This window comes from Callionymus lyra, chromosome 11 (assembly GCF_982586985.1).
Source record: "Callionymus lyra chromosome 11, fCalLyr1.hap1.1, whole genome shotgun sequence".
Classification (NCBI taxonomy): Eukaryota; Metazoa; Chordata; class Actinopteri; order Syngnathiformes; family Callionymidae; genus Callionymus; species Callionymus lyra.
In genome coordinates this window covers 19,976,158-19,996,832 of record NC_141828.1, presented here as the reverse complement: position 1 = coordinate 19,996,832, position 20,675 = coordinate 19,976,158, and the positions used below count along the sequence as shown (strand labels likewise).

General features: G+C 36.0%; 2 protein-coding genes across 4 annotated transcripts; one reads left to right on the top strand and one right to left on the bottom strand.

Annotated features, from left to right (window-relative positions):
- Position 1: 1 nt before the first annotated feature.
- cfap43 (cilia and flagella associated protein 43) lies at positions 2 to 16,294 on the top strand. Of its 3 annotated transcripts, none has more exons than XM_087802167.1 (38): positions 2 to 188; positions 266 to 519; positions 1,380 to 1,476; positions 1,626 to 1,793; positions 2,683 to 2,833; positions 2,906 to 3,050; positions 3,410 to 3,492; positions 3,586 to 3,717; positions 3,789 to 3,902; positions 3,975 to 4,052; positions 4,129 to 4,277; positions 4,716 to 4,819; positions 4,939 to 5,088; positions 6,650 to 6,810; positions 6,896 to 7,054; positions 7,121 to 7,251; positions 7,433 to 7,559; positions 8,218 to 8,313; positions 8,482 to 8,559; positions 8,806 to 8,931; positions 9,243 to 9,347; positions 9,428 to 9,544; positions 9,790 to 9,975; positions 10,261 to 10,467; positions 10,558 to 10,647; positions 10,766 to 10,846; positions 11,686 to 11,814; positions 11,881 to 12,000; positions 12,084 to 12,185; positions 12,335 to 12,421; positions 12,609 to 12,697; positions 12,760 to 12,964; positions 13,137 to 13,249; positions 13,810 to 13,969; positions 14,170 to 14,334; positions 15,725 to 15,805; positions 15,867 to 16,020; positions 16,143 to 16,294. In XM_087802167.1, the coding sequence occupies exons 1-38, from the start codon at positions 160 to 162 to the stop codon at positions 16,277 to 16,279; spliced, it is 4,860 nt and encodes a 1,619-aa protein (XP_087658293.1). In that variant the 5' UTR covers positions 2 to 159; the 3' UTR covers positions 16,280 to 16,294. The 3 variants fall into 3 exon arrangements, with proteins under 3 accessions (XP_087658293.1, XP_087658294.1, XP_087658292.1); XM_087802168.1 differs by having other exon boundaries at positions 3 to 188; positions 8,491 to 8,559; positions 12,078 to 12,185; XM_087802166.1 differs by having other exon boundaries at positions 3 to 188; positions 12,078 to 12,185.
- A 128-nt stretch (positions 16,295 to 16,422) lies between these two features.
- On the bottom strand, positions 16,423 to 17,379 carry sfr1 (SWI5-dependent homologous recombination repair protein 1). Its single transcript, XM_087802171.1, has 4 exons — positions 17,259 to 17,379; positions 17,100 to 17,199; positions 16,705 to 17,022; positions 16,423 to 16,624 (listed from the first exon to the last, which is right to left on the bottom strand). Exons 1-4 carry the CDS (start codon positions 17,264 to 17,266, stop codon positions 16,436 to 16,438), a joined length of 615 nt encoding a protein of 204 aa, XP_087658297.1. The 5' UTR covers positions 17,267 to 17,379; the 3' UTR covers positions 16,423 to 16,435.
- Positions 17,380 to 20,675: the final 3,296 nt, after the last annotated feature.

Here is a 20,675-nt window from a genome sequence, read left to right as displayed (position 1 = left end):
ATCAAACCTTCGCTCAAGTCGACCAATGAAATTGAAACAGGCGGAGTCTGGAGAGTGTTGTGGTCTCCAAGGAGACAAACAACCCCCTCCTCCATCTCTTCTCTAACGCTCTATTTACTGTTTAAAAACGTCGTTAAATGTCAGTTTTGTTTGATAAAAATGGAAAAGACTGGAAGTTTAGAAATAAGGTATGACATTTTTCATGATTTTATGATACCCCTGAGATGCAAACACGACTTAAATATGTTCTTATTATCATTTCCAGGTGGATACAAGGCTCTACGAATCAAAAAATTGAGTTTGTTGACGACAAAACTATATGTTATTTATGTGGAAGTCACGTTTGTTTTCTCAATTTGGAGACGAGGCAGCGGAGTGTGCTTGAGAGCCCTGGAAGAGGTGCTGGTGCTTTGACTACAAGTGGCATCAGTGGTATCTTTGCTTTTGCTGAGTTAAAATTCCAGCCCTGCATCTTCATCTATTCATTCCACGATCTCAAACTCAAACAACAACTGAAAGGTAAAACAACGATCTTCCTCTCTCTTTGCGCTTGATGGATCTACTGAGTCCTTCAAGAAACATCTTAAGACATTTTTATTTGTGCAGGCTTTTCCTTGATTTTCTGGAACTCCTGTGTTGTTCTCGGTGTTATCTTGACCTTTAAAATATACATTTTATTAAATATAGTTTTGATTGTTTAAGCGCTTTGTGACCCTGGTCTGGAAAAGCGCTATATAAATACAAATGACTTACTTACTTACTTACAATGTTATTGATGGCAAGTTTAAACAACTACAAGTGTCAAATCAAATTTAAGATTTTATTAAAAAAAAACTTTAATATATTAATAAATAATGTTAGATTGGGTTAAGTTTTATTATACTTAATAAAATAAATGTTGGACAAGCAAAGTGCTAAATGAGGATGAAAAGAAGGTATAACAAGGTGCTCAAGACCAAGGAGACTTGCAGAGACTATCAGTGCATATAAAAAAAGATGAACAATGAGAACAATACTAACACCAAATAGATAAAACAATTATCATCCATCATACAAAATCCATAGAGACCAAATAGAAATTCTCAAATTTAAATCCAAACAAAACAGAAATAGATTTGTTCATGCAAGTTAAGTCAAGTAACTTTCCCATTATACATATTAAACATACTCTAAACATACATTTAGAACCATAAAGACATTTACAACTTAATATATACAAGTATTAGCATATTAAAATATAAAATATATTGTCAAAATTAAATATTTTTCAAGAAACAAAACACTCTTACTTAGAGCTTTCAGTAGATTGTCATTTGTGACATTTTTCTTCTTTAAAGAAAGTGTAAACATTTATTAAAAGCAAATTTTCTACTTCTCAGGAGGCGCCATATTGAATTACTCATTGTTAGCTTTAAGTGATGGAGGACCTTATCTGGCTGCTTGTTCCTCAGCGCCTGACTTTACAGTCACTATATGGTAAGAAGCTTCAACATATTACTGTGAAAATATATATGTATTAATAGTAATGTATTACTTTTAATAAATATATTTGTGTCAAGTTAAAATTCCAATGTTGAGTTTACTAATGTTCTGATTACTAATGTCACGATGACTTTGCATTATAGGAACTGGGAAAATGCAGAGTCACTATGCAGGCACACACAAAGCGGCAGCGACATCGTGTCATTGGTGTTCAACCCTTTGAACTGGTTTCAGTTCTGTGTTCTGGGCGCGTCGTTCATCACAGTCTGGAATATTGAAAAGAGTGTAAACACCCACATACTCAAACCCAGGTAGAACAAACATCGGAAAACTGAGATAAAAGGTGTTGATTACAGTCGACTGCCATCCAACCTTATTGTCGAAACCATTGTAGAGAAATAAACATTTATATCTCCTCCTTGAAAAGACATCCCATTAGAAACTAACATTTAAATGTAAATAGCAAGAGCTGTTAAGAGGTAAAAACATAAGGCAGAAACAAGTTGGGAAGTTAGATTCCCACATCTACTGTGACTGTTCATCAAGCCAAAAGTGAGAAGGGACTTATAAATGATTTTATATTATCGGAAAACTTAACATTAAGCAATAAAGAAGGACATTTTAAATTAAGCTTAAGCTATAATTTATATATAATTCCCCATTTTTTTTATTTAAATATCCTCTAGAAAGAGAAAACCTCTTTAAAATCTAATTTGTTTAACAAAAATGCTGTACTGAAACCCCCAAAAATCCCATGTTGTGTTTAGAACACTGGCAATAGAAGTTTCTGATTCTGGAAAAAAAAAAAATCTAATGCAAACAATGTTAAGTAGATAAAATAAATCTGAGTAAGCTATTGTTTGTTTATTGTATATTATTTAGTTTTAAATACATTCATTTTAGAAAAATGGGGTGGGGGTCCTTAAACAAAGTGATTTAATGACCATAATTTCCCTGTATCAGCCTTAAAAGGTTAAAGATACTTACTTCAACACAGCGAGGGAGATTTATGTTTGAACCCTGGGTATGTAAATCCAGCAAACCTCTATGTAAATATTGTGCTATTTCCATAAGTGTTTACATGTCTGCTAAACATTTGAAAATATTTCATCTGATATCTTGTAGGGATCAAAATGATCGGTCAAATCAGTATTTACACTAAGAATTACATAACCTGTTATTTCACGTGTCATCTCGCAGTGTTGTACAACTTCCTGAGGCAGATGGATCGTTTGTTGAAAGCAAGTTTCCTTCCTCTCGAAACGACAACATGGACTTCACCTACTTTGGACCAGACATGTCACCATCATCCATAGCAGGGGTTTCTAGAGATGACTCACAGAGTATTTGTGTACGTTTTTTAAAACAATATCATTTGACGTCTTTTGGAGGGAAATAATTGCTGTGTCATGTGTTTGCCTAGACCGAGCTCTCCTCCAAGTCCAGACTCACTCCTGTCTCCATCTGCTGGACAGCCTCGTCTGAGCTGTACGTGGGATGCATGGAAGGTTTCCTGCTGCTTGTTGATTCAGAATTCCTCACTGTGTCCCTCATCTTTAACCCCTCGAGTAAGCACACCTTCTCATTTAAATGCAGTGTTTTGATTGGAAGATGAGGGAAATAAATATTTTAATCTCATCTGGTCCATCTAACACAATCATACACAAACAATTAGATTTTTTCCTCATGTATAAAAACAAGATTTAGGAGATAGAAGACTGTTCTTATCATCTGTGCATCCATTTTCAGACTTTCTCAAACAAATATTTTCTTTCAATTAATTTAATTTAAAACAATTGTTTTGGTTCTTGATTGACTTTATTGTTGCGATGAGTAAAAATATTATTGTTGTCAATTTCTGGTAATTTATATTTTGGTTTACTGAATAAAGTTGTAGTTAATCTTTAATATTATTCTCATTATTTAGGTCCCGATGTAAATCCTGAATTGAAGCAGTGCAGTTTCCAAGCCTTATCTCTGCACAGAAATGGTTTAATTTCTCTTGGGAAGGTAAGTCAACAGAGAGATTGATATTATTTGATGATAAGAGGTTGGGATGCAGCTTGAGATATTTCTTATTTGCAAACTAAATGCGTCTTTCAGGACAACAAGGTGCACCGTCTGACCATTAAAGGATCTCAGGTTACTATCGCACAAACATGGGAGTTTGAAACTCCTATCTCGACCCTTGCCTTCTCCCCTGATTATGAAACTCTGCTCTTGGCTTCCAGCTTGGTGAGAAAATAAATGATTTGTGATTATAAGGCAGTAAATTATTAAACAATATGCAAACCTCTCGTCCACAGGGACAAATATACACAACCAACACAGGCCAGTCGGAGGTTGTGAAAGTGCTGGATGTTCTCAGAGGAAACTTTTTGGCAGCTGCTTTTTTGCAGTCCAATGAGAATATTTGTGTGGTAACTTATTTTTATCACTTGACATTTATATCTCAACCATAATTTACTCTCATATAAAGTTTATGCTCATAGTCGGTGAGGAAAGTGGGACGACTTCAGCTGTGGTCTGCAGATGGAATTTGTCTAAGTTCTCTGTCGCTCAATGTTCAGGTCAAAACATCCTTCATTATTTTTTTTTAAATATGTCCTTGAAATATTAAGATATTAAAAGTCTACTTGTCTTCAGGTGACAAGTCTAGCATGTTGTCCTATCGCAACATATGCAGCAGTGGGTACTGCTTCAGGACACGTCTTGCTGATAGACCTCAATGACCTTCAGCGGCCACGTTTGGTTCACAAGATTCGTTTGTATATTTCTCCAGTGCATCACATAATGCAAGTATTCTCCATCACTTGTTCATCAAAAGCAATGGTCAAGTCGTTACTGCCGTGTCATGTGACTAACAGGTAGAAAAGAAAACATGGAATCCCTAAAAGCACTTCGCTAGTAAATGTCATAGCTATTAATAACTTAAGAAGTGATTATTAAGAAAAGATGGAATCTATATATCGGCTCTTGAATGAAACTCTTATGAGCCTTTTTTTCTTCTTTATATTTGTCAAAACAAATTAACTACAAGTTTTACCACACATTCAAATCAACAAGAAACTAAAGTAAAAAGCTGCTATAATCCCTCCTTGTTGATGTGTTTTAAATGTATATTTAACCTCAACTCAAGTGGAATCTTCAAAGGAAATGTAGCTTTGTTAGAAAGTTTGGTGGTTAAAATATCTTAGTAGGTTTTTAAATAGGATTTCATTTCATATTTGCAGCTTTGATCAAACAGGCCACTTCCTGCTGACTGCAGCCAAGGAGCCAAATGTTTTTGTGCTAAATGCAAAAGCATCACGTACGTTTTCAGTCATCGGATATGCAGGTACACGGCACGAAACTCTTTCAAAGCTGTTCTCAAAGTATGAGAAAGTGCACCATTTTGATGCAAAGATAAAAGAAGGATAAATTATGTTGTTAACTACATGATTTATGTGCTTCTAGTTGTTGCCGGACCAGTTCTGTCATTGTCTGCTCGATGCTTTCCTGAGCATGGGCGGGTAGAAGTTCTCACTCTATGTAGTGGAGAGGAAAGCAAAACTCAGGAGAGCAGCTTTCTTACATTGTTCACTCTGTCAACCAGAGTCATTTCAGGTAAATATTAAAACTTCTTTCAGTTTAATAAAGGTCTGACTCATATCTCATTCAAAATACAAATTTACATCTACAGTTATCTTTATTATAACTTTGTATTATGCATGTTGGAGATTGATTATTATTCAACATATGTCATGAAATATTATAGTTCATAGTTCAATACTTCCTTGCATCTTTAAGGATTAATTAAAGTGTTTTAGTAAGTAAGTAAGTAATAGTTTTTTGTAAAGCGCCTTTCTAGACCAGGTTCACAAAGCGCTTTAACAATCATAATACAATTCACAGTTAAATTATATACTTTAAAAGATCAAGATACATAAGACAAACACAGGAGTTCCAGAAAATCATGGAAAAGCCTGCACAAATAAGGTTTGGTCAAGAATTTTGTAGATCTATATCTATAAAGGGCACTTGAGTCAGCTTGGTTACGCTTGGTTACGCTCTCAAAGGTGCTACATTGAGCTTATATGACAGCAATGAACGGCTCTGTGACAGATTCTTTGTTTTTGGCCTTATTTGTTCGCCAAAAACGGTCATGACCATACTACTTAACTGTTATTAGTGCTACAATAGCATCATCTTCTTCAACTCATTCCAAGGAAGATTTGAAACTATTACGAGCTCTGTAGTTCAAAATGTAAGCATTAAGCCATTTAGAAGTCAGAGGTCCTCCAAAGTTTTTGTCCTTCTTTTGGCCCTTAACAACTTCTATGTAACTTTTCCTAATCCATCGCACTTGGCAGAAAATCGACCCTAGCATGTTTAATGAAAGAAAAATATATTAAATATTATATACTTATATACAGTACTTTGCCTAGTAATGTAGTTCATTTCTGCCTTCTATTATTTAATATTACAATCAGATCTTGAATATATAAGGGGCATCATTTATCAGATTAAATGCCAATAAATAAATGGCAAAACCTTTAAATACGAGTCTTATAATTCTCCCTTTCCTGTCTATACTAAAGCTTAGACAATTATTTGACCGTTTACATGATACAATACAACAGAGACAATTATGTTGACAGTGACAAAGAAAGTGCACTGTCATCATTTATCTTCAAGGGTTGCTTCTTTTATCATGATGAATGGTTTTAACGACGCTTCACAAAAAAGCCAGTAGAACCTGAAAAGATTGCAACGGTTGAGATGTTGCCTCCCCTGCAAGTCACGCGTGATCAGATGACAACTAGACATGACTTGGCACAAAAATATGAAATGGCATCGGAGATGCATGGTGAAATAATAGATCGCACTCTCTTCCATGCTCCCTTGTTTTAAGGCCATCTATATTTCTCCTCCACTTTTAGATCAACAGCCAATAAAATATTTTGACATGTGTATATATATATATATATATATATATATATATATATATACACAGTTTAATTTATATTCAAGCCATATTATATTTATTAACTTGTTGATCTCCTTAATGACAATATTTATATATTGTAAGTATTTATATTGTTTAATAAACCTACACAAGGTGTAAACCATACCTGCTGTCATTCCAACATGCAAACCTTTGAGCTTCTTCTCTTCTTCCATGCAGGCTCTGTTAGAGTAGATCGACATGGTCGCCTTCCTGATGACGTATTGAACGTGTCGAACTACGAACTACCTCATCCTGTTTGCTCCTGTGTCCTTGGAGTCAATTCAGTTTTTGCTTATTGTCACTGTAGGAGAACACTTCAGTTTTTTCAGCTTCCACAGGTTTGGTTCTTGTCAGCTCAATTATCAATTCATTAAATTAAACTAGAGGTTGAAGTGTTGTGACGCTCTGCATTTACTTTCCCAGGAAACACAAAGCAGCGATCAGACGGTTGTGCTGGAGCTAACAAAGGAAGTGAAAGGTCAACCCCTGGGCCCAGCCACACTTGTACTTTCCCATGACCATGTGTGGTTAGCCTCGTTGGGCAGAGACGGCCTGCTGCAAATCAGCGAAACCTCCTCACTGGTATCTTTTAATAAGGGATCTTTAACTTTATTCAAGACTTTCATTTTGACATGTTTACATTTACAGGATCATCATGTGGACAAGCAGTGTCACTCCAGTCATCTCGAAGGGATTCAAAGTGTTTGTTTTTCAATGGATAGTCAGTCACTTCTCACTGCTGGCTTTAAAGATGGTTGCCTCGTCTGCTCTGAGTTCAGGTATTACACAGTGTGCAGAGATGAGCAGTAGAGGGCGCTGTTACTTTCACTATGACTCACGTCTGATTTAGTCCTGAAAACAAATGATTGTTATGACATTTTTCTCAAACATACAGTATGTCAAGTGATCAGTCATTTTTCTGATCTCCCTTTGTTTCCTGTTATCAAATGTTATGTTTAGATTTAACGAAGAACAAGCAGATGAAAAAAAATCCAACAAATTGAAAGAGCAATTCAGCGCAGAAGACTCTGTGATCATTGGTCTGCCTGAGTGGAAGTCTTTAGTTAATATGCAAGACAGCAGTCGGGTGAGTTTAAATATGTTCTCATATCATATTCCATTCAACACTGTCCCTACTTTACAAGCTCATCCGCAGCTCAATGTAATACACAAGAGATGCTGTTGTGTGGTTGAAGATGAGTCAGTGTCACATACTTCAGATTAGTCGAGTGTTTGTATAATGTAGCTCAGGAGAAAACAAGTTTATTTAGAGCCTTTTTGTTGATCTGAAATAAACACATGCCGAACTTCACGTGGCATCAATTTAATCACATTCAATTTAATTAATAAATATACAAATTATTTATTATTTAATTTTGATTTTGGTGCACTCAGGTTTCTTCCATTGCATTGTAAGATTGAGGGTTTTATCTGCTCCTAAAAAAGTGTTTATTATTGTAGCATTAAAATGAACAGCTTGATTTTTTTCTATTTTCATCTATAAAATAACTTAAACAGATAAAACTTAAACTTTAATATTACTAAAATAATTACACAAATAATGACGTTTTGCTTTTTTGGCTTTAAATTTTCACTAATTTATAATTTCCTCTTTTTTTAAAGCACATGGGCCAAATCTTAATTGAATGCAAATTCATTTTTTGCAGTCCACAACTTGGTTGAATGAGAATCAGAGTAGATTACTGTACTTGTTGATGTGGTGACCTATAAAGATTTCATCATAGATGCGCAAGAAAGAAGTGAGTGTGGATGTTACAGAGCATGACGACAGCGGTGATTCACATTCAAACCTCACCTGGCTGGAAAGTAGACACAATCTGGTCAGTACATTTAAAAAACAATGTCTTGAAAATTATTTTGTTTGTCAGTTAAATGATTGAACCTTAAAAACAAGTTAACTACTGTAAAAATGTCACAATTTCTCATTCTCAAAAACTATGACACGGTTCAGTAAGTAGAGGAAGCTTTAATCTTCTTGTTGACTTTAGATCTTACAGGAGGAGGATCAAAATTATTCCCTGAAAAAGGAAAACCTCAGGGAAAGACTCCAAGAGTTGCATGACGCAGTAAGTTGAAATAATTTGATTTAACAATGTTTACTTGGAAATATCCTGCAGAGAAACTGAATTTCCAGAGACAGAAAGATCGTCACAAACATTCTAACAAACCAACATCCCAATGTAAACACATGTTTCATAAATGAGTGTGACTCACATAATTACACCTTGCATGACCAGAGTCAGCCTTTTTTAGCTTAGATTTTTTAGCTTGATTTTGGACAATTTATTTAAAGCACTCATCTGAACTTGCAGGTCCAGGATATGATCAGTGAAAATGAGAATGTTCCTCAAATGGAAAGAATGGATCTTCTGCAGTTCAACTTAGATGTCAATGGTCAGAAGAAGGTGGAAGCACTTTTGGAAGAAGAAGTCGATCAGGTAGTTCTTACTAATGATAAGGTTGATGAGGTGAGTGAAGACATTGTATCATGAAACAGTGTTTACATTTTAAAAGGCCACTAGATGGCACTACATTTGAAAATAATGCCAGGTTTTTTATTGAATTAGGGGATAAGAGCCCAAGATTAAAAAGTAGAAAGTTACAAAAAAGATACACTGTATCATGATACGTGATGTGTAGTATTCACTACACAGTTGTTTAATGAGGCCTCATCAAGCCATCACTATTTCTTACGTTTGTAAGGGAAATAATGTTTAATGTTCATAAAAACACCGTTGATATATTGCAGGTGAAAACTAATATAAAGCAGCAAATTCAAGAAAGAGATAATCTGTGTGCAGACCTGAAGCGAGAACTCTGGGATTCCATGATGGTGAAACGTCGAGCTGTCAGGGTACAATGACACACTTAAAATCTGAAATGATATTTGATGAATATGAATTAAAATGAATTATTGTTAATGAAACCCTGCAGTCTTTTCACTCTGATCACGAAGTGAAGAACTTTGCTCTCAGAGAGCCAACAAAGGCAGAGTTGGAGGATCTTCGTCGAGTTGAAGTTATGAGATCGCTAGAAAAAGCTTACATTACGGTAAGAAACTACACTTAAAGTCTTTATTCAGTTTTATTGCAACGCCAAATTTAGTTGATTAATGTTTTAGATTAGACACCTACATGGCTTCTTAAAATATTAGTTATATTAAAGCTTGTATAGATTATATTATATTACAAGTAAAACAAACATTGAGTCATTGAAGCTGTGCCCAGAAAAAGTAAAAGTGATGTTATTAGTGAGATGGAAATTACAATTTCAACTTTTTATTTTTCGACTTTCAGAAACGGAAGAGTCACCAACAGAAAAATGACAACACCACCGACGAGAGTTCTAAAAAACAAGAAGAAAGAAGAGACGTGTTCGCGAGCAGCTACTCTGCTCAGCTGGAATGTTCTCACCCGGACTTGTATGATCAGTTCAGCGTATTAACCACAGACCAGAAGATCAATCAGATGGTTCTGCTGCAGGTGGGAACAACTGATCAGAGGTGTCAGTCCAAATGATTTATTGGACTGATATGTGTTTATTTAGTTATATGTAAAAATAGAATGTTAAGTTGTTCATACTAACGCAAAGTGATGGTTTATCTTCTTACAGATTTAGCTACAGTCTGTCCCGTAGATCTGACTACACCAATATACAAATATTTTAAATGTTTTCATTCATAGAAAAAGCTCAGACTGCTTGTTTTCCCTCCCTCGCAACAACAAGACAATGTCTTAGTGAAAATATTTTTCAACTTTCATTTGCAGGATGTGATACACAAAGTTAAGACAGCTTTCAACAATGAATTTGAATGCGTGCACAGACAGAAGGTGCAGCAAATCAACCATGTTAGAGACAGGAACAGGCAAATTAGGGAGATCATGGCGGAACTGGAGTTAAAAGAGGACCTTTGGGAGCCTGTGTTGACCGTCAGTGAGATTCCCGAGAGATTGTTCACTGTGGAGGATTCTGAGGTAACAACTGTCTCATAATGGCTACATAAGCAAACACATGATTGGAAAGAAAAAATGTTAAATTGTATTAACTTTTTTTATTTTGTTTAGATAGAAACAGTAAAGATTCTGAGCCCTGAGGAGCAAAGACAGGAAGAGGAGAGGAAGAGGCAGGAGGAGCAGAAACGTTTGACTGCAGAGGTTTGCTGATAATGGGCCTTCCTTTTTTTTTTTGCGTCTGTTTTTTTTAAACCTCCAAACAAAGTTGTATCCTGTGGATACAAAGCACAAGTCAAATGAACCATAATGTTTCTTTCAGAGTGATGGGTCCAGAGATAGGGCTCTTGAAGTCATGATGGCTGGAGTTCTGGAAGTTAAAACGCAGGGTTTCCTTAAACTGGTGAGTCAAAATTAAAAAATCTGAAGGAAATTAACTACTTAACTTCCCATAAGAACACATACATAGAAGAAATAAAGTTCAACTACCATCAAAGTTATTCACTTTCACAACTTCTTCTGAAGAACGTGAAAAAAACTTGGAAAGATAATCATTTTCTCTTTTTTTTTTAATCTATATTCCAGGTAGTAACTATAGAGTCTGTTTATGTTTCTTATTATTTATGATTTATTAAACAATCGTTACTGACTATACTATGGAGACATTAACTGTGAAAAGTAACTATTATAATAATCAAAACTGTATATAAAATGTGAATCTTTTTTTATCTTTAAAATGTAGGTAATAAATGTAAACTAATTGAGAAAGAATAGGTTCAGTGCATTGATTAAATAATAAGTAATAATTAAATCGTAATACTCATTCAATTAAGAGATAAAAACTTGATTCCATGTAATATAATCTTAAATTTATCAAATTTCTCAGATTAATTTAGAGCTAAAACAAGATTAAGTATTTAGATGGGAACCCAATTTGTGAACACAAATTAATTATATATAAAATAAAGTTAATATAAATTTGTGAAAAGATTAAGTGTCAAAGCTAAAATAAATGTTAATGTTAATGTTAAAGAAAAAAGAAAAAGGGGACAAAAAATCTCATTGTTTTTATTTTAATTTGAAGAAAAACTATTCTTTGACCTTGTTAAGTGTAAAAATTAATGAATTTGTCAACTTCCCTTCAATTTCATCCCGAGCTAAATTCTTTCACATTTTCCGTGTCAATTAAATTGTAGGAGCCATTGTGACGGCTCCATAGTTTCTTTTGAATCTACTCCACAGGAAATACCTCCGCCTGAGTTTGTTTTGACCAAACCTGACGTCCACTGGAGTGAAGAGGAGAAAAAGGTCTATAAAGAGTTTGAAAGGAAAACTCAAGTACTGTGCGAAGAGAAGGAGAAATACAAAAAGGTAGAGCAGCAAACTGATAGAACATGAATGAAAAAAACTAATTAATGAATGTGTGTGTCATTGCAGTGTCTTGAGACGGAGATGAAGAAGCTTCAGGCATCCACCGCTGACGCCGCTGAGAAGTTTGACAGAAGCTTGAAAAAGCTCTTTGAGATGAAAATTAAATGTCAAATGGCTGTTTATCAGGTGAGCTGGTGAAAGTACGTAACAACGCTCTTTTGTTAATAACAGCTAAGACACCTGTATCCTGTTTAACTTGGCAGGAGCAGCTCAAAATAATATGTCTCAAGCATTCAATCTATATTGATGGAGTGATGAGAGCATATGAAGTGGAGCTCACGCAGAAACTGGAACAAGTTCTGGCACAAAAGGTTAAAAAGACAACTTCTAATTATCTATGACACATAAGTGAATATTGTATTTAATTTGATTGCTTAAACAAGAATAAACACGTTCAACACAAATTTGGCTTCTGTAAAATATTATATAAAATCCTATAAATCAAAATATCTTCTGCCAGGAAAAATTGGGAAGCATCCTGAGTAAACACCAAGAAGAAGTGGAATTGTTTCGTGAATCATATGAAAGCCTGCTGGCTGAGGACAGGGTGAGTCAAATGGGGGATTATTTTGTGTGTTATCTTATATCATTCTTCTATTCTGTACTGCTACTACAAACGATTCATCTTTTAAAATCTATCCCCTTGTTTGGAGTTGGACAACTTTGGGGCAAGTACTGAAATTCAGTTGTGAGATCAGATTTTAAGATGATTTTACTCTAATCTTTCTTTTAAGATCCTTGACAAAGACTTTAGAAAAGAGTTTTTGGATTTGCCAAGACTTGTTGTCGACCATCTTTATAAACTGTTCAAAAAGAGACCGAGGTTTGTCAAAGATACTGGTACAAACTGTTAGGATAAACTGACAATGTTCCATCTCTGCACAGGGTTCAGAAATTAAGGACTGAAAACTGCTCCAAACCACTCAGAGAGCCGACTCTGTGTGCATCTCAAGGCCCTGATGCATTCGACAAAATTCTAAAGGCGATGGATGAGCTGGATGCTAAGGAGAATATGCCAGAAGGCTTGAACCCGTCAATCTGGGAGAGATTTTGTCTTGTGCGCCGGGCTAAAGCAGCCAGTGAGCAAAAGGTAACTTGAGGACAAAGACAGTTCAACACTGAAGATCTTACATTTGTAGGAGTGAAACGGCAACAGACAAAGTCTTTTACTCCAGTCCACGCACATGCTAACTAAATAAAAGCATTCCATTGAATCTGAGCTTTTGTTTTCCCTTTTGATGTTGTTTTTTGGATCCTGGCAGGTCAGAGTAAACGCTCTAACGATGGCAGAGATGCAAGCGTTCCTGCAAAAGAGGAATGAAGAAAATGTGATTGCTCAGCAACAGATCCAAACACTTAACAGTGAGCTTGAAAGGTAATAACGCTTCAAATTGTTTTGATGTTTTTGCTTTGTTGCAAGTAAGAATACAGTAGTAAGTATCGAATAAAAGGTTGAAACAACATCAAAATAGCATTAGCTTTAATAATTAAATATAAAGAAAACACATCTACATGGTTTCATGAAACAATCTGCATTATTATATCACTACAGAAATAATGCATAGTTGTAGACCTTATAACCCTTGTGTTATCTCAGGGTCAAGGTGACCCAAAGGCCTGAAATGTGTTTGTGGTATCCCCTGTGTTGTCTCTGGGCCTTGTGAACATATCTTCTAAAGATGAGACCAATCAGTTATTTTAAAGTAATACAACCTTCAAATGGTTTGTCAATTACATTTTTTTGCCCCATTACTTCGCATTTTTTAATGTTAGAATACTATTTGTGTTTTATAAGTTACAATTGTATCCTTTAAAATAAATATGTGTATGTATATGTATATGTATGTATATATATATATATATATATATATATATATAAAGAAGATAAATAGACGGCTGGATGCATACATGTTGTTCAACTTAACTTTCTTGCAGTTTACAAAAGACAAGAAATGTGCTCCAGATGGACACAATGGTCCAGGCCTTACTTAAACAAGGCCAGGTGGAGGTCTCCATCACAGAACTGGCCCCGGACTACAGAGATGCTGTTCTTCTCCACAGGAGTGTTGTTGAGGACCTCAACAGAAGCATCCAGGTCAGCTTGAGTCATTTTCAAATCAAATCATTAAGAACATTCAGGAGTGAAAAACTAGAACATTAGTGATGTAAATATGAAAATAATACACATATATGAGCAGATTCATGTGACATTAGGTTATGTACTGAGAATGATGTTTCAGTTTGATCCTAAATCTCGTTGTGTTTAATGAAAAAGTGTGTATTCATCACAATCAGACACTAGGTGAACAGAAAATTGCCACCATGGAGGAAACTAAAGAACTCCGCAAAGGCCTGATCAAAATGGAGTGGGAAAACAAGAAGAGGAGGATGCAGATAGAGGATTTGAAGAACAAGTCGAGGGACATTCAGATGCTTCGCCTCACAGAAGACCAAAAAGAGGTGATTGTCTCTACACCGTCCTTTGCGTGCAGAGAGCAGGTAACATCTGCTTTCAGGTTAACAGGGTGAACTTGTCATCATTTCAAGACGGTAGTACAGGTATTTCACTTTGGCAGCGTCAGGTGTTTTTCAGGCAGATAATTGAAGCCAGAGTTTAAAGAAAAAAAACCTCAAGCAAATAACTCCAAACACATTTTCCAAACAGACGCAACACTAAAATAATACAAGTGTTTCATGCAGTCATTATATATTGCCTGTCAGATCCAAGGCCCGGGGGTCAAATCCAGACTTTTGAGTCATGTAATGAGACCTGTGAGATTAAAGAATGTAAATCAACGAAGATTTATGTTCTTGTTGACCAATGAAGATCATGCTGTAAAATATAACCAAATGACAGATAATTCATGTAATCGATTATAATAATATATAATAATACATAAGGAACCCCATTATAATTGAATACTTGATGGAGGAAAACAATAAAACAATTGGGAAATGTTTGTGCTTCAGCTTTTTTTTATAATGAGGCAACATGTTTGCAAACAAACACTCAGATAATTACTCAAGTTTTATCAGGCTCTCGTTGAGTGTGTCAATTTTAGCAGGTTCGCTAAAAATTATATAGTCTGTTCTATAACCAGGGACTCAATAGGTTAAAATGCTTGAACTTCTTTTTTTCTGTGAACCACCACACTGGAAAACAACTTAATAGTTTCTTTATCTACAGTACATCTTAAACCTAATTCTACATCTACTACAGTTCTGGATTTATTTTTACAAGGAGTGGTTAGATGAAGTTTCCAGGTATTGTTTCAGATTTCTATTGGCAAAGGAAAATGGGAAGATCCAGTGCCAAGGATATAAACAGTATTATTAGTCATGAAATGTTTATGCCAAGTTTCCTTTTTTTTTAACATCTTTTTTACTTATCTTCATCGTAGTCATGTTAAAGGTGTAATCTGTGAGCTGGTTGCTGAAGGACCCATTAAGAAGATTTTGAAATAAAAGTTTGAACCCTCATCCAATGAGACATTTACGATCAGAAACTCCTGTGTTGATCCACAAAACATCTTTCTGAGGCACAGATGTTTCTTCAGCAAATATGCTATAACTTACTGGTGGAATTTGTGAAACAACTGCTCCTAGAGTAAAATCTTCCCGCATCGAAGTGTATTTATATACCCAACTGGAAACAAGGGGTACTTGTGATTAGAACGTTTCATCAAGTTGCATTCCACAAAAAAAAGAAAAAAAGTAGAGTAGCATGTACAAACTAGTTAAACTGTACTAATAAAACATTTACTACTAGAAGCTGGGGAAAAGAAACTGCCATGTTAAATGGAACAACAGCAAACATTTATTTCACACGCTCTTCTCTTTCTTTTTCCAGTATCTCAACAAAATTGACCGTGACAGTCGAGTGTCTAAGCAAGTCTCCACGCTGAAAAAAACCATAGAGTTCCACAAAAAGGTGAAATAAGACTCTAACCAAAACATTTATTGTATTTAATGTCAATGTTTGCTCATTTCAGGCTCATTTGAAAGCGGTTGACAAACGCCGACTGAGAATCAAAAAGCTCAACATGCAGGCAAGGAAGAAAGCCGAGGAGAACGCAGAGTTAGATCAACAGATACAAAACATGGAGGCGACTCTTTCAGAACTGAATCACGTCTGTGAAATGACAGGTATGTATATGGGGAACATATATTCTTTAACTTTACAGTAACCAAAATCTCATAATAGTAGCAAACTTTGGTTGTATTCTTAAATAACAGACTGATTATTTCTCCTTCGCATGTTTTGTCAGCTTTTGATGACGTCAATTCTACTGGAAAAAAAGAGCCATCAAGACAGACACTGAAGGGGATTCCCAAGGTTCAGATGGCGAAACTGCCTTTTCAGATTGGAATGGTGGACGCCAGCATGAATTTTCATTTGCTTTAACAACACATCTTTAGTTTTTTAACATAACAATAATGAACTGTGCATTCAACATGAACTTTCACTCTTAAATAAACTGTCACACAAAACAATGTGCTCAGTAAAAGTGCCGTTTTAAAATGTTTTTTTCCCCCTCAAACTTAAAGATATGTTTGAAGGTTATGTAGTGAAGTCCCCCGACGCTCGGTCAAAGTGCAGAAAATGGGGATCCAAACCAAAAAGATCCAAGAGGTCAGACAGCTCGGCTTTTTCTCCATTTATCGGGACGTGTGATTGCAGCTCGTACATGGCAGCCTGTGCACAACTTCGCCACTTGTCAATCAAGGTTTGCAGCTGCGTTAAATCATTCTAGAGGGAGAGAGAGAAGAGAAAATAAAATGTATTGCCTCAGAAATGTTTTCACTCGTCAGCATTTTCTCTTGAAATACCTTCGATCGGTACATTTTAACCATCTTGAGTCTGCGCAGAGTCTCCGTCTTGTCCTTGACCTCACGGTGGAGCTGCTCACGTCGACAAGTTGAGTTTTGTTCTTGAGGAATCTCCACAGATGACCCTTCTTTACTTGACTGTGCCATGTTGCTTTCTGCATCCTCAAGAGACATGATCGATGAAGACTTGTTGCCGTTCTCCGACTCTTTGGTATCCTGTCCATCTAATTCATCGACACAAAGACGCTTGGCCACAGAGGATGGAGCGATAAAGGAGCGCCTGGTTCTCTTCAGTCTTTCCTTTAGTGAGTTACTTAGCTACAAAATATTGAGACACACGTTTTAAATTATAAGATTACAAATATATACGTTTTAAATAGAGATAAACACATTACCTTCTCTTTATGTTCACGTTGACTTTGTTGCTCAGGTGAAAAACACACATTCTTTACTTTGGCATCAGGTGTGACCTCCATTATTTCACTCGTGTATTGACTGTAAACGCAACATTAGCTTAACATCGCATCACTGTTTGTAAACGTAAATCGACGCACCCACGCATAGACTCTACAGAAAAGTGAAGAAACGGTCTTGAAAGGCTATAAATTGTTTAACATGTAAGAAGAAAAATGGTTTTGTCGTGAAAACTTATCTGCAGCGAGGACAAAGTTTTGTTTTTCCGCATTCGGTGAGTCAAGAACCCCTCCAAAGCCTGTGATTGGATGCGAGGCGTGTGACGTCACCGGTAGAGCATGATGGGAGTCGCTGTTTTTGCAACTATACTACAGTTTTAAACTGCAGGTATGTGTTAAAAATGTATATAATTATATATTTAGTTTAAAATGTCTTTTCGCGAATATTTAGTATATTAATTTAGTGTTTTATTATTTTTACTGAGGCTTGGACGGTTAATTAAATATAACTTTATTTAGAGATTAATTGTATAACATTTTTCTAAATTATCTTTTTTATCTTTACACTTAGTGAGCGTTTTAGCGCGGGGCCCTCACATACATATTAAATATGTCCAATACTATAGTTTACTTACTTACTTACAATGTAACTCTATTTTACACATTTGACAAAACCTTGTCCATTTTTAAGGCCCATCAATATTTGAAAAAACCTCTGGTTAGAATCTCATTATTTTTGTACTATCTATGTGACATTGTTAAAGGGGTCTAGCCGTGGTATTTTTGTTTGTTGATATCCAATTTCAGCAGAGAATCTCTTTCAGTGACTGGTGTTTGTCCAGCTGGGTAACTGTTTTACTCTTGTTACCAGGGTTGAGTCATATCAGGAAGATGACTCACTTTTATTTTTATACCTTCCCGACTCATTTTTTTTGGGAAGTTAGTCTCGTGGTTAGTGCTGATATGACACAATTTAAAAATGCGGTTTGCAAAGAGAAAGTGGCGAAATAGCGCTGACTGACCAGACGTGAATTTGTCGGTCTGATGTTACACACTCAGGTGGAGATTGTGCTGCTGGGTGGTGGAAATTCAACGTGGTTAACTGGGGTAATTACTACATATGAGTCAGCAAAGGCTTTTTTTTTACTGCAATTGCTAAAGTAATTTTTGTTTGGATACATACAGTATGCTCTCTTAAAAAAAAACAGCTGCGGTTATGAGAGTGTGTGAAATCGTTGCCCACACACAAAGGTACCTCCTGTTCTGTTTTCTGAGATTCCAGCCGAACACATGTGTGATCAGGGCCGGGTCTAGACAGGCATGTATGAGGGGGCAGCCACAGATCTTGAGGGGGCATTGTGCTGTTACTTACTTACGTACATGTAAGTTTGAGGGGGCACAACATTTATTTGAGGGGGCCAGGCCCCCTCTTGCCCCTGCCTAGACCCGGCCCTGTGTGTGATGCCCATCTTGGCTTCGTTTCTCAGTGGAACTAGTTCAAAAATTCCAACGTTTTATAACCAAAGTGTCAAGTTATTTTTTTTCCAACCGTATGGTGCGCCACTTTGAAACACCCTGTACAATAAATACAGCTCTACTTTCGTTAAGAGTTCCAACAGAGCTGTAACAGGCCAGTTTATGACCTTTAAGAGCATTTTTACACACGGAGTTCCTTCTTTGGGAAGCTTTATTTTCTCGTCGGAAAAACTGAAGGGCACTGAGATGATACGTCTGTACAAGGACGAAGACACGAAGGCTCTAACACCACCCTTATTTAGACATAAAGAGGTCGCGTTGTTTTCAATGTTGAAAATTTTCATTCTCATTGTATTGTATCTATTTCTGCATCTATATTACCTGGTGCTTGACCATGAAGCAAAAGCGGAAGAAACAAATGAATAGTTATCATTATTTCCCTCAAGGCCAGTTACTCCCCTTGTCTTTTAGCTTCTTTTTCGTTCATGGGCCAAGAACAGATCATCCAAAAGAAATATCCTGTGAGTGTACGCAGTGTTCATAAACAGCCCAGAGATAAAGTAAAAACAGGAAATGACTACAATAAAAAGACTGAGAAAAGTTCAGATTCTTTTTGTTAGACTAGAAGATGAATTCAAGTGGTATGCTTTGTAAACAAATTGAGTTTATTATTGTAAAGTTAAATACTTCTGATCAAATGCTGATCCAGATGTTTGCTGAAGAATTTGAGATGTCAAAGCTTTCACTGATGTGTTTAGACGTCACTTAATCTCCATGAAGTCATGAGTAGGAGTCGAGATGATTAGATGATTTCAAAACGGCGGCTGTCTTGTTTACACACATCATGGGATTATCAGTGGGAACGACGTTCGGAGCTGGGCGAGGGGAAAGCCCATAAAGCCAGTCAACATTTCTCACAATCCGTTATTCACTCTTTGCACAGGGATGTGAGCGCAGCTATTTCTTCTCCCTCCTCGGAGCCATTTGCTTTCCATAATCTTGGCAGATCAGAGTCATGAGTCACATCGGGTGGGTGGATGTCTTGGCTGGGGCGTGGTGGGTGAGGGATCGGACTGCCACTTAAGTCTGCCAGAGACTGAATAAAAGCGTCTAATTTGGTTAAATACAGCATCTCGTCAAACGACTGGATCGCCAATTTCTAGCTTGTGTTTTAGCATTGTGCAACGTCGATGTTCCTCTATTCAAGGCCTGTTTGCATGTCGAGGACAATATTGGGAGCCTACTTTACGACCACCTATCGCTCAGCGTCTAGCGTTCATAAATTGACAGCATCTATCTTGGATCTTGGTCTAGAGTGAAGGGACAGTTCTGAAAATCTGTTGTTGTTAGCCAGTAGGTAGGGCTGTCATATTTAATTTTATCTTTGAAGGAAGTCCAGTAAAGAAGGGGGTTCCGGACAGACTTTAAACTATGCAGACGGAGATAAGAATCAAGAATCTTCATTCTGATTCATCCAGGCATGAGTCAGTCAGATCAGGGGTCCAAAACATTTTTTCACTGGTTTAACGTCGGCATTATATTTATGATGAACTTTAAGATAAAAACGCTTAAAATAAAATGGCAAAAGTTAATTAAAATTACATCTCAGCTTAATGCTGACTCAACAGGTGCCTGCACCGGTTTCCCTCCAACAAGATAATGTCGTATAACATTTGTGTGTCACTCATTTTTACTAGTTAACAGGTTTACTTTATAGTAAACTTGACTGAAACAAGCATCGTGTTGTTTCAATAGTCACAGGTTAACGTTACTTTAGAGAAAAGCTCGTCTTTTTTCAGAATAAAACACATTTCAGACATCAATCCAACAGAAATTATATATTTTATATATATTAAACTGTAGATCCCAGGGGCCCCATTTAATCTTTGTATTTTTAAGTCCCATATTAGTTCACAATGAAACATACATTTTAAAGATATTTTTACAAGCAAATGTATTAATATACTTTACATAAATAATATTTAACAATAGATGTTTCTACAGATATTAACATTTACAAAGAATATTTCAATATGTTGTAGTTAAAATTCGATGATATTAAATGATTGTAACGAAATACAC

Excerpts from the sequence above, each read along its gene's own strand:
- cfap43 (XM_087802166.1), top strand. The coding sequence starts at position 160 with ATGGAAAAGACTGGAAGTTTAGAAATAAG. Across the intron at positions 3,493-3,585 it reads GTTTAATTTCTCTTGGGAAG|GACAACAAGGTGCACCGTCT; the intron begins GTAAGTCAACAG and ends TGCGTCTTTCAG. Across the intron at positions 10,847-11,685 it reads CGCAGGGTTTCCTTAAACTG|GAAATACCTCCGCCTGAGTT; the intron begins GTGAGTCAAAAT and ends TCTACTCCACAG.
- sfr1 (XM_087802171.1), bottom strand. Across the intron at positions 17,023-17,099 it reads AACGTGAACATAAAGAGAAG|CTAAGTAACTCACTAAAGGA; the intron begins GTAATGTGTTTA and ends AATATTTTGTAG. Across the intron at positions 16,625-16,704 it reads TTAAAATGTACCGATCGAAG|AATGATTTAACGCAGCTGCA; the intron begins GTATTTCAAGAG and ends CTCTCCCTCTAG.